The sequence below is a fragment of the Ceratosolen solmsi genome, unplaced genomic scaffold (assembly GCF_000503995.2).
Source record: "Ceratosolen solmsi marchali unplaced genomic scaffold, CerSol_1.0 scaffold6, whole genome shotgun sequence".
Taxonomy (NCBI): domain Eukaryota; kingdom Metazoa; phylum Arthropoda; class Insecta; order Hymenoptera; family Agaonidae; genus Ceratosolen; species Ceratosolen solmsi.
In genome coordinates this window covers 175,924-189,357 of record NW_011948414.1, presented here as the reverse complement: position 1 = coordinate 189,357, position 13,434 = coordinate 175,924, and the positions used below count along the sequence as shown (strand labels likewise).

Genomic DNA, 13,434 nt, shown 5'->3' with positions numbered 1-13,434 from the left:
ATTATTGTCAATAAAGTATCGATAAGTCTACATTAAACCAACTCCAGATTTTAAACTGCGGGCGATATCAAGATGGTGGGGACTTGAAAGTTCAATATAAATATATTAAGCGTTCGTAATTAATGAAATGATTCCCCAAATACCAAGGTCACGGCGTGTAACTTTTTAACGGTTATACCTTTATACAAATAAATAAACATTCTTATAAGCATTATAAAAATGTAAGTAATTGTATAGCGTATTAATGTGTCAAGCGAAATTTAATATAAAGTATTATTGAATGTTGTATTGAATAATAGGAGACCATTTTAGAATAGAAAATGCAATTTTACATCGAATAGACACGTCTAATAATATCAAATGTTATACATGAATAAAATTAACATTTTTATGTATTGTTTATATATTTCTTATTATATATATATATATATATATATATATATATATATGTATATAAGCCTATTAATGCTTGTGTATGTTGTATTGTATGCATCGAGAAATATTAACAATGTCAAATGTGACATTTCATTTAGAACAAATCAAACATATGATGCAATTTAATTTAAATAAACAAGCGCATATAAGTATAATAAAACGAATTATGAATTAGAATGCCATTTATATATAAGCTTTTTCGCAGCTTTCTCCAAATGATGAAACGACGCCAATCATTAAATTTTAGTCAAATAAACTTATGATAATAATAGCTTCTCAACAAGCGATAATATTATATTTTTTATTAATTTTCATAATAATATGATACTTAAACAACACTATAATTTATGATTTTGAGAATAATTTAGGAGTCGTGTAGCAAGATACGCATTCTTTAACTGTAGAGAACTTTTAATTTCCATTTGTAATTTTGTTTGTTCTTTTGGTTTTGTTACATATATTTAATAATCTATAGTTTTCCAATAAATGTAACGTACAAAGGGACGACGCGTAAGAGTATTAAGAATTAATAGAAACTTATACAACTCTTCGTGGATCGCTCATAATTGCTGCAAATGTATAATAATCTAAGAATCGGTTCAATTGGTTCAGCGTGAAAATTAGAGGCGCATGCGCAAAAAATCATTCATCCCTCTAGCGGCGCTCTCACGAGTTCGTTGATTCAATCGAACTTGGTGATTATGATAGTTCGTTACGACTTTCAAATAAAAACAACAGGAAAAAGCAGTTTGCAACGGGCGCGCGTATGATATACGTCGGAGAGGCTCGCTTGAGGCAAAATCAACACGTTTTAACGTGTTTTTTGTCCGTCCGGTCATTAACCGTGACAACAAACAGACCAGCAAACAATTATCAAACACATATAATAATAGAACATAAAAACGTGAGATAATGGATTTTCGGGAGCGATACAAGAGGATCGGCTTCGGCCGCGAAGATATTGAGATTAACCGGGCGCTTAGAAGTCAACGTCGCGATGAGGCTCGTCGCGAAATGCGCAACGAATGTTTCAATATAAAACGGGGCATGAATTGTAATTGGGACGATAGTTTGGAGCGAAAAAAAGAGAATATGAACAAAACGAAACCGATGAATCCTGAAGAAGAGGCGAAGAAAAAAGCTGCTGCAGGTTTGTTCTATATCATCCAAACGGAGCTAGTTTACCCTTACGTTGTATTTCATTACCGCCACTTTTTCAATTGAAAATGAATGAAAACTACCTAAGCAGGCTTATCAATTTTCCCAAATAACAAATCCCAACTAGCATCACCCTTATGCATAATAAATATTATATTATCTTTATAAATGGATAATCATTTAAACTATATATAAATAGATATAACTATAAGTCAGAGTAATTATGTTTAAAAAAGAATGTCGATAAATTCATTGAATCATGAAGAGGTATAGTTTATTTTGAAATATAAATTTCTTATATAAAGTAACTCTTTTATTTATAAAAGAAATTCTGTATATATTTTAAATTTTCAAATGTATTTACACAAATTATAAAATTGACTGGTTTAACATGTTTCTCTGATAACTACACATACTTTCAAAAATATATCTTCAGACTTTTTGACTTTTTGTATCTTAAGATAAAATTGTTTTAATCAACGATTAAAGCTACTCTTTACATTTATTTTCTATTTTGTTATGAATTACATTAGTCTCAAATTTATATTTTAAATTAAAGTTATTCTTAAATTTATTATTAAAATATACTAACAAATCCATATACTGTTCAATTATTATAAATCATTTTATAATTAAAATGTCGTTTTAAAATGGTGCAAACGCTTTTTGTCAATATAAAATAATATAGTATATTTAACAAATATTATTTAACAGTTCATTAGTTAATTTTGATAAAATGTATTACAGATTTGGAAGCCGCAGTTCAGAAACGTTTCCAGCAGTTAATGAAATGGCGCGAAGAAAGGAATCGACGAAGGATTCAAGAAAAAAAACGAGCTAAACCTGTATTTAAAGTTGGAGTTGTTCATCATCGTATGTACTCTCCACCATTGACCAAAAATTCAACAGCTACACCAATAACAAAACTTTGTAGAAATAAAGAAAATCAACCAGAAGTACTGCCAAAAAGGGTGACTAGAGCAACTGAAAAACGTTTAGCTATAAAATCTGTAACAAATCATCAAAAACGTGAAAATTTGAAAACTAAAAAAACGACTGTCAAGGTATATTATAATAAATATATTTAATGTTAAATAAATTATTAAAATTACTAAGATTTTATCAATACAAATGCGTGCAAGTGTTTATCATTATAACATTAATAATTTTATTAATGTGTGGAAATTTTCAGATGTAAAATTGTAAATATTTTAAATATTCTAATTATTTAATTATTTACGATTTAATAATCAAAAATAAGAGCGTATTAATAAATTACTTAAAAAAAAAAATTAATTACATTATTGAGATAATTTAAAAGAATGTATAATAATAATATAATTTAATTTATTTTAAAAATTAATATTTCCCTCTTTCATTATGTTACTGATATTAACTGCGTTCACTTTTTTCATAACCACAAGATTACAGAGGAGATACCTGTTATACCAAAGGACCACCAATTTAAAGCTCCCATTGGAATCATACCACTTCCAATGTTTGGTCGTCATGCTTTGGAAAGTACCAATGAAAATATGGAATTAGATTTAAATTTGAATACATCGTTCAGTAACAGCGAGGCTTGCCAAAACTCATCTTATAATTCAAACCACATATTTTCATCTACCACTCACTCATCGATCTTACCTACATTGACGGATACATGCTTAAATCAAAATTATAATACCGATCCCTGTGAAAAGTCAAATCAAAGTTTGAACGATTCGATGAATAATTCATCCGTGGAAGCAATATCTCTAAAAATTTCATTCGACGATCAGGAAATTCTAAAAAATGAGCAAAATACTAATACTGATTGTAAAATAGATACTAGTTTAAAAAAAAATACAAGGTCAACGACGAATAAAAAGAATTCCTTAAACAATATGGATTCAACTATAGAGCGGATGACACATTCTATGGAGAGTAAAGAAATTGTGAAGGATCAAAATAATGTTACCTCCAACCTATCAAAAAAGAGTGAAATGGTAAGTAAAAGATCTACAAGACTTACAAATAGAGCTGCTGGTTCTACAAGCCAAACAGATGATGTTCATTCTATTGTGGAAAATCGAAAAGGAACAAATACTCAGAAAAATATCCATTCAACTTGTAAAAGCCCCAAATTGAATTCTAGCTTTTCGAAACAAAAGAAGACGAAATTATTAACAAATAGAAAGAAATCTAATAAAATATCTACCGATGAAACTGTTAGCATTAATAATGCAGAGATGGAAAGCAGTTTTCCTTTAGAGAATCAGAAATTGAATAATAATTCAGATTCGACTAAAAATGCTAGCCCAATAGATTCCGCTAACTTAAACAAAAAGAAAAGTAAATTATCAAAAATATCCAATAGAAAGTCTCTTATCGAAGATAAAAGCATTAATGATTCTGTAAAGCAATCAGATTTTATTTTGGACTATCAAGAAACGTCAGAAGAGCAATTGAATGCTGATTCTAAAGGGTTAAACCTTATGGATTCAAGTATCACTGATCAACAAAAAATGAAATCACATGGTAGAAAAAAAGTAACGAAAGTAGCCAATGAAGCTCAAAAGTACATTAACGAATTGCAAGATGAATCCTTGATAAAGTTTTCTCCGCGTCGTTCGCTAAGACAACAAACTGAAAAGGCTTCAAAATCAGCAAGTTCCATGGTAGTAGAAACGAGTCCAAAATTACTGCCTAACGATCAAACGAATTTTTCATGGTTGGCAGAGTCATTGAATGTATCAACTATTTCTGAACCAGTGAAACGAAAAACATTGGATAAGAAAGACGACAGTTTGCAAAATTTTAGTTTAAATTTATCGATTACTAAAGAATCACTTTTGGATAAACCACCTGCGTACTTTTCACCTTACATAGTAACGAGTCGAGGTAAAAGTAGTGTTCGTAAGGAAATTCAGCGCCACTGTTTGAATCAATCTTCACCCACGGAAATTCCAACGAAGGACACGGTCATGCAGAGTCTCAACATATCTGTAGAAGAAGAGGAGCGGACAGCTCAAGTAAGAATATTTTAATCATTTTCAACGCCAAAAACATTTATTAAAATTATTATTTCAAATTCATATATGGTCCAATAATGTTATCTCCATATGAAATTTCATTATTTGAGTTTTTTTTTTTTTTTTTTAATTTTTAAATAAGAAATTCGTGTTTCAAGTAAGCCTAAATATAGAATTCAAATTACAATTTTACGATACGAAACATAAAATAATAAAATTTCAACCCAAGCTTCATTTATTAGAACAACGACAAAAATGTGCGCCTGGTTATTATTCCGAATGAAAATTTATTTGCAAAATTAAGATCGATCTTCAATTTGCGGCAATACATAATGTGCAGAATTATACAATACCAATTCAAGGAACTAGCTTTTTAATAACTAATTAATTAAAAAAAGTATAGTTTTCATGAAAAATATTTATTATTTAATCTAATCAAAAAGCTCATTAAGATTTATCTTTTATATTAAGCCCTTAATTTTATTAATACATCATAATTTTAAACAAGATAATTCCCTATTAAAAATCGATGTATATATCAACATAAACATAAACAATAATTTATCATTTATTATGAAAAGATGCTTATTGATTTTTTGTCATTTATATACATACGAAAGGGAATGAAATTTTGCAATACTTTTTAATGGATGTATATATGCGTATGTTTGTGCATGTGCTATTATAATAATATGTAGTTTACAATCTATAATAATAAGAATATTTACAATTTTTGTTACAGTACTACAAGTACATTCTTAATCAAGAAATTGATCGACTAAATGAGCGCTGCGACTTTTGGAATGTAGTAAAAGAAGATGATACTACCCCTGAAGAGATCCGCGATGTGATACAAGCAGCAGTTGGCCAAACGAAACTGCTTATTAACAAAAAGTTTGAGCGCTTTCGTAGTCTGGTACTTGATTGCGAAACCGGCAAAGGTGAAATGCTTGTAACGTGTAAAGATCTTCAAGGATTTTGGGACATGATGTATATGGAAATCAAAGACTGCGACAATCGATTCAACAAACTTGAGGAGCTAAAGCGCATGAATTGGATAGACAAGGAGTCGCAGAAGGTCAAGGACACACAACAATTACATAAAAAGAAATCTGTAGCGGCAAAGAGGATAGTTAATAAAAAAAAAACTTTATCTACAAAGCCAAGTTCACTCAGGGCTCATATTATGGCTGCAAGAAAGAAACAGATTGGGGGTGGAGATATCGATGTTGATGTCGAGATGCACAAGTAAGCTAATAATTTCGAAAAACATTTTTTTAATTTATATTAACGTCAATTTTAATAATCTAGTGTATGTAGGTATGAATGATAAAAAAAGAAAGAAAAAAAAAAGAAACGTTCATTTCTAAACTCATAAAGAAATTAAATATCATTTTTATTTATTTGATTATAAATATGATAACAATGGTGTAAACAAATAATAAACGATATATTTTAACAAAATATTGATTATTTAATCTAATTAAAAAGTAGATGGAAGTAGATAAAATAAAATAAAAGAATATATAAATAACAGGGTATTGGGAATCTGTTTAAGAAAAATATATTTACGATATTTCACAATTTATAATTATGATCGTTGGTATTTTTTATTAATAAATTATTTTCTAAAATTGAATTTATTGAAATAATAACAAATAACTTCTATATATTATACTTCAAAATTATTTATATACAAGTAACATAACTGTGAATTTTTTACTTTAAATTTTATAGAGATAAAAATCTTAACTTTCACGGAGAAAAACACTCTAGAAATTCAAGCGTCAAAAGTGCAAAAAAAATCGCTCGTCGAACTTCTACGCCAAAATCTTCAAATAAGTTACAGCCTCTAATAAAGAAATTGTCACAAAGCCAAAAAGCTACTACAAGTCCATTGATTGTAATGAAACTTAGTCAAATGTGTAAAACGCCGGAGATTCAGCTAGATGACTCGATCGTCTACGTCAATTCAGGTCGTACTCCAGCCAAAAGTATTCTCAAATCATCCAAGGATGATTTAATAGGCTTTACTGGAAAATCTTCAAATAAAGTCTTGTTTAAAGAGCAGCCTATGGAGTTTTACCAGTTAGAAAATAATAAAAGCAGTAATGGCGGTGAAAATTTTACATTAATTGGCTATTTATAATATACTATTGACATTATTGAAAAGAAAAATTTCATTGTCAAAATATTTTGGAAACATTATAAATTTTATTTTAAAATAAATTAAACTCAATTACTTTTTTCTTTTAAAAAATATATTTTTAAAGAATATTATTTTAACATTGATAAATTTTTTCATATTTAATAATAATTGAGATATAATCGAAGGAATAAAATCTTTATTATTTACAATAAAAATATTCAGAAATCCAAATTATTTTAACGTATTTGTTAATTTTATTATATTAATATTTTTATTTTATTTTATTTTATTTTTTTTTTTTTTCATAAATTATAATTTATAATTGTAGATCAAATTAATAAATGCGTAGAGCCAATTGAACGGAAATTGAATTTTGAAAGCGACAGCTTTAACACCTCTCATACAGAAGATGAAGAAGAAAGTAATAATTTAATAAATTTTTCACATCAAAGTGAAAAAAATATTGTAAAAAATACTCCTCGTAAACGTAGAAATCCTAAAATCATAATTCGTGAAGAAAGTAATCCCTTGTCTCCAATGGATACAACAGCTGAGAATTCATCTACCAAATATTTAAGTATTCCGAAATCTGCAATAAGGGATGAAAGTATTATGCTCTCTGTGTCGCCTTTGACTTTAATGGACAGCAAAGTCGAAGATTCTAGTAAAAAAGCGACGAAAACGAAAAAACAGATTTCGTTCAAAGAAGATTTAAATGAAAGTTATTCGCGAAATCTTAGAAGTAGAAACTTTACAGTGCCATTAACACCGAGATTAAATTTAAAAAGCTCTATGGTATGCTAATTTATGCATTATAATTATTATTGTTATTATTAGATTATATGCTGTAATCGAACTCTCGTAAATGCAGATTTGATTTAAAACTTTTTTAAAAAATTCTGAGTTATGAATGATTAATTTTTAATTTATTTCAATTGTTATTTTAATAACATAGGGAATGTTTAAAAAAATTTAAGATCAATAAATATTATAAGATAATTATTTATAATATACGATAATTTATAAGTATGTATTATGTAGAAAAAGGTTGATGAAGATTTAAGTATGGAAGTGAATGACAGTATACAGGAATATACAGACAACTCACCTTGCTCTACTGAACGAAACAATCAGTTAAAGGTAATCATATTTTTTTTATGCTATATTATAAAAAATTGGTAATAAAATGCTTCACTAATTTTATTTAAGATTAAATAATTATTTTATGTATAAAATTATTACTGTATTTTTAAACATCATTTTTATTTCCAAAATTAGGAATTATATTTGAATGCAGATGGAATCATATGTCAAAGAAGTATTGTAAAAAAAAAAAATATCTTAAACACACCAAAACTAAAGCGAAGCAATTCTGATGTAAGATACTATTATTATTAATACTACATTGTACATATGATAACATTTATTAGTTTATACTGCATAATTGAGATTTTCTTCCTTTTTGTACAGGCTTCATTTAAAAGTACATACTACTATATAAAAAAAAAAAAATTAAATACACCAAAACTTAATCAAAGAAATAAACATATATACTTACCTTATTTAACTTATTTGATCCTTGCTTTTAATATTAAAATGTTATGATTAATTTATTTTAAGTATGTTTAATTAAGTATAAATAATTTTTTTATGTAAGATTTTATCATATTAATATTCTGAATGTTTTTGTGTTTAGATACAAGAAATAGTTTCTCCAGTGATTGAAATTGCTAATGAAAATAAAAAGTCATCAACAACTCCTAGAGTTAGGAGAAATACAAAAGTAATTTAATTTATCTAATATTTATTAATCTACGGACGCATTAATAAAATTGTTACATTTTTCTGTAGAAATCGCTTATCGGTACAGAGTTAAGGGAAGATAACGCAAACATATCTGTCGAAGAAATCGCTAAAATAACGTTGAATAGGACAACAAAAGTTCTCAATTCAACAAATAATATAAACAAAATTGATAATATTGAATATGAGAAAAATAATATTAAAAAAACCAGCTCGACACCAATAAATAGAAAATTAAGCTTAAAGAACATTTCAAAACAGATTGTAACTCCAAATTCAAAAAGAAGAAATTCAAAGGTATATTATTTATATTGATAAGTCGTTTTTTTTTTTTTTTTTTTTTTTTTTTTTTTTTTAATATAAAGAATACAGAAAATTGTAGCTTAACCAAATTTTAATGAAAATAAGTTAGCAAGTATACCAAGTTTAAAAAAATACTCCTCCAAAGTATATTTAACGAATTTAATTAAGTGTTATAAAATTAAAATAAACGAACTATACTGATATAATTTTTTTAGAGATTTACAGAGAATTTGGAAGGAGACATACAGCAGACTGATTTAAATAATACAATAGGTGAAACATTAACACCGAATAGACGAAAAAGTTTACGGGTAATTAATTAATGTAATTATATTTATTTAAAATATTAAATATTACCGATTATAAAAATTAATGCTAATAGGATTTTTAATATATATACATTTTATATAATGACTTGTGGATACGAATCAAATTAATTTTTATTTTTTTAATTTGATATTCACGTACTATAAATGCTTTATGTTACAGATAGCACGAGTAAACACAAAGAAAGAAGATTAAAATTAGTAATAGGAATACATTTATTACTTATTACTGATTTGTGTATTAAAGATAAAAATGTATGTAAGAGCATGAGATTAACAATAAATCTTGATTTAATTTTATACCTACTTAAAAAAAAAAACAAAAAAAAAACAAAAAGGAAATCATATAACAGATTTTACTTATATTTGCTTTGAAATCTATTGATAGACTATTATATTACACCAGCTGAATCTGTTTGTTGTATATTTAATTATTAATCTATAATTCTATTGAATATCTTAAAAAAAAATGTTGATCTCATGATCTTTGATAATAATTTTATACATAATTATTATAAGATTACTTTTATAATCTGAATCTGTTGTATAAAAATAATATAATTAAAATATTTTATTATATGATAAAGTTAAACTGTTTGCAAAAAAAAAAAAAAAAAACTTATTTTCATGTATTTATAGAAAATAAATTTACAAGTTTCATTATTTGTACATTTTTTATCAACTATTGCCTAACCAATAAAGACGTACACTATTATCACGATATTTGTTTTCTTCATTATCGTAAATTCTACTACCAGTACAAACTGATAGTATAGGTAAATTTTTATGTAAATCCACTCCATTAATACAATCAGTTGATATTTGAATATTACAATGTGGGTTTAACTCTTCATCAATTTGAAGATTATCGGGAATTTGCCATATCCTTACTGCACCGTCAGTTCCCCCTAAAACGTGCATAATAAATTATACGATTGATTAATATTTTTGGAAGGAAAAAAATATTTGTTGAAAATTAATAATCACCTGAAATAATTTCTTTTCCACTATAAGAAAGTGAAAAATGTATTCGTTGGTTGGTATCGGATTGACGATTTTGCAAGGAATATAAAACAGTGCCAGGATTTCGAAGATCCCAACATAAAAATTCACTACCTCGGCGAACAGACGAGTAAAGTTTTGTACCGCAAGGACTGAATTCAATTTGCGTGACCCCACTACTTGTTTGAAAAGAGCAAAGTGGTCCATCTTTGTATAAACCTAATATATATATATATATATATATATAAATAAACATAAATTAAATAATATATTTGTTATATTATAATAATTAATATTAAATATTAATTTATATTACCAATATATTTAGAGTATGTCCCAAAAGCAATTAGCCCTGTCATTCCAGGATTTTCACGAATGCATGAAACTAATCCTGTAATATTAGGAAAATCTTTTTTTAAGTAAATAGAATCTATTTGACGTCCAGGATGATTAGTATCGAATGTTCTTAAGACATTTTTAAATCCACTCCAAATGTGTTTACCAAAATTAGTAAATCGAACGCTTATAGCAGCTTCTACTTCATCTACTCTAAAAGAATAAAAAATGACATAATCTTTCATGCAATATAATTTCTTTTTAATCACAATCTAACGATTATAAAGGATATATTTCGTTTTAATTTATTTCATTTTCATATAATAAACATTGTTGGTATGCTAACTGATTGTATGCACGGTAAGTCGCTCGAAGTTGCCCTGTAAAAGCATCCCAAAGATGTATAGGGCTGCCTTGACTTGTACTTAAGAAACAACATGTGGAGGGATCCCAAGAGCTCATGTATGGAAACCAGCAACTATCGTATATCAGTCCACCTTCTTTAACTTTTAACGATGATTCAAAAGAAGATACGTGAAAATTTTTTGGCAGATTTCCAGAATACAGTTCACGAGGTAATTCAAATACATGAAGTTTAAAATTTTCAGCTGGTACCAAAATACAAGTACCATCTGGTGACCAATAACAACCCTTTGTAAAATTTTCATTCGTGTCTGTCGGTTTGAAGTCATTTACTGCTGAGCATATCAAAGTAGGTGTTTCCCAATTATATAATACTTGCAAATACTCTTGACCTTCATTGTTTGTATGATCTATATTTTGAATATCATTATTAAAGGTTTCACCATTGACAAGATTATCCTGAAAATATAAGAAATATAAAAAATTATTTAATAATCACTTTTATAATATTCTTAATGTATTAAATTTTTATATATTAAATTATGATATTATTGAATAATAAGATTATTATATTTATTAATTTAAAGCATTTTTATAGCGATTCGAATATAGAATTTATAATAAAAGTTTGCTTATTATATTTAAAGATTAGAATAAAATATTTGTATGATACGGTTCGTATATATTGATAATATTATATTATATTTACTTATTTTTCAAAAATTATTGAAACTACAAAAATATTACTCGAATCTTTGATTTCCTTTTATAATTTATTAAAGTTAAAATAATTATGGGTATGAAATAATTAAAAAAATGTGTCAAATAAAAGTCTTTAAATTACATTTTGCAATTTTTCTTTGACACTAACATCTTTTATTTTATTATTCAACAGGGATGAATTGTCATCAATTTCCATCTTATTGTTAATTAATTGTCCTTCTAATTCTTCGTTATCAAGCGATAAACTTCGATTGTTACATTTCGAATTATTTAAATTATTTTTACATCTATTCACAACATTTTTGTTTTTCTTATTGTCCGAGGAATCATTTGTTAAATCTGTTTTTCCATTATTTTCTTGTAATTGCGGTTGATTTTCGGAAAATCGTCGATCACTAATCGCACGATCATTCATCTTATTTTTTACAACTTCTCAATATTATTTACAACATTAAATTTTTTTTAATAGCAATACTTTGCGATACAATCCTAATATGATACATTATCAACATTATTATTACACCTTTTGCTAATGTAAACAAATCGCCCCGACCGGCAAACATTGACAAACTAAGGTAAAAGAGTAGAATGTTGCTCAACTACATGACATTCCTCATCTCTTACGCCATATCGCCGAATGAATGTTTAATCTGCCAATCGCGCCACTTTCAATTATAATTTATAATATACATACTGGAAAAATTAAAAATATAATAAAATATTATAATTAGATGTGTACATGGATATAATTATATATATATATATATAAGTTGATACTTTAGTAAATTTATTACTGTAGTTTAGATTTGGTAAATGCTATGTAAAAGTAGTGTAAAAGTTTGTTACAATTTTAAATAAAAATAATTATTGTTATAAGAAAGATTCGGAAGATATTGAAAATTATACATTAATGCTAGGATATTATATTTAGTTATGTATATACCTAAGTAATATAAATAACACCGTAAGGATTCTAACTACGAATAGTATATAATTAGTAAATAAAAATTCGTAAGTAAATAGAGGTCCAAACACGTCCAAAGATAAGCTTCTTTCATTCATGATTCTTATACGAAGTCTCTTGCAAATCCCATATCAAACAAATATTTGCGCTCGGGGAACTTGGAACTGGAATAGAAACAAAGGAGGTAAAGTGAATATGACGGTCACATTACCATGATTTTTATTTTAAAATATCAGATGAAATGCATAATATTCTTATTAAAAAGAAACATGAGAAAATAAATCAGTAATTGATATAACAGAAATATATATATATATATATATATATAAACGAAAATACAAAAGAAATATTTTATTTATTACCGAGTAATATCATGAAATCTTATATCTTCATAGTTTTATAAATTAGTTAACTAAATTTATCGTATATTCTAATGTATAGTAATAAAAGTACTGAATTGTTCGTTTTAATTATCATTATTGTGATGTCTTTGATCAACAGTGATGAACAAGTATGAAGTAATGTAATTTGTTGTATGATTAAAAATTGAAATTTGGTGAGTATATGGAACAATACAATGTAATATCAATCATTTTTATGATTTTATTAAAGTATTTATTGTTAAACTATTCTAATGCTTTGGAAAAAAAAAAAAAAAAAAAAAAATGATCTAAGACATATAAATTTTCAATACAAATGTATTGTAGCTTCACGGTGACATAAAGAAACTATAAAGATTAATAAACAAATTAAATCTATGCGTTTACATAATGTGTTCAAGCATTATACGATTGAAACTATTTTATGTGAATAAAACTAGTATAATAAACTATTTTGTATACTTTTTCTAAATATATA

General features: G+C 26.2%; 2 protein-coding genes across 2 annotated transcripts; one reads left to right on the top strand and one right to left on the bottom strand.

Annotated features, from left to right (window-relative positions):
• The first annotated feature begins 1,142 nt into the window (after positions 1–1,142).
• LOC105367751 (putative histone-lysine N-methyltransferase 1) lies at positions 1,143–9,600 on the top strand. The gene is made up of 12 exons (XM_011506525.1): positions 1,143–1,585; positions 2,341–2,657; positions 3,018–4,607; positions 5,350–5,855; positions 6,345–6,724; positions 7,085–7,551; positions 7,798–7,896; positions 8,035–8,133; positions 8,453–8,539; positions 8,608–8,856; positions 9,078–9,173; positions 9,352–9,600. The coding sequence occupies exons 1-12, from the start codon at positions 1,348–1,350 to the stop codon at positions 9,382–9,384; spliced, it is 4,161 nt and encodes a 1,386-aa protein (XP_011504827.1). The 5' UTR covers positions 1,143–1,347; the 3' UTR covers positions 9,385–9,600.
• A 243-nt stretch (positions 9,601–9,843) lies between these two features.
• WDR79 (Telomerase Cajal body protein 1 homolog) lies at positions 9,844–12,155 on the bottom strand. Its single transcript, XM_011507329.1, has 5 exons — positions 11,740–12,155; positions 10,873–11,348; positions 10,507–10,739; positions 10,176–10,409; positions 9,844–10,096 (listed from the first exon to the last, which is right to left on the bottom strand). The coding sequence occupies exons 1-5, from the start codon at positions 12,025–12,027 to the stop codon at positions 9,867–9,869; spliced, it is 1,461 nt and encodes a 486-aa protein (XP_011505631.1). The 5' UTR covers positions 12,028–12,155; the 3' UTR covers positions 9,844–9,866.
• Positions 12,156–13,434: the final 1,279 nt, after the last annotated feature.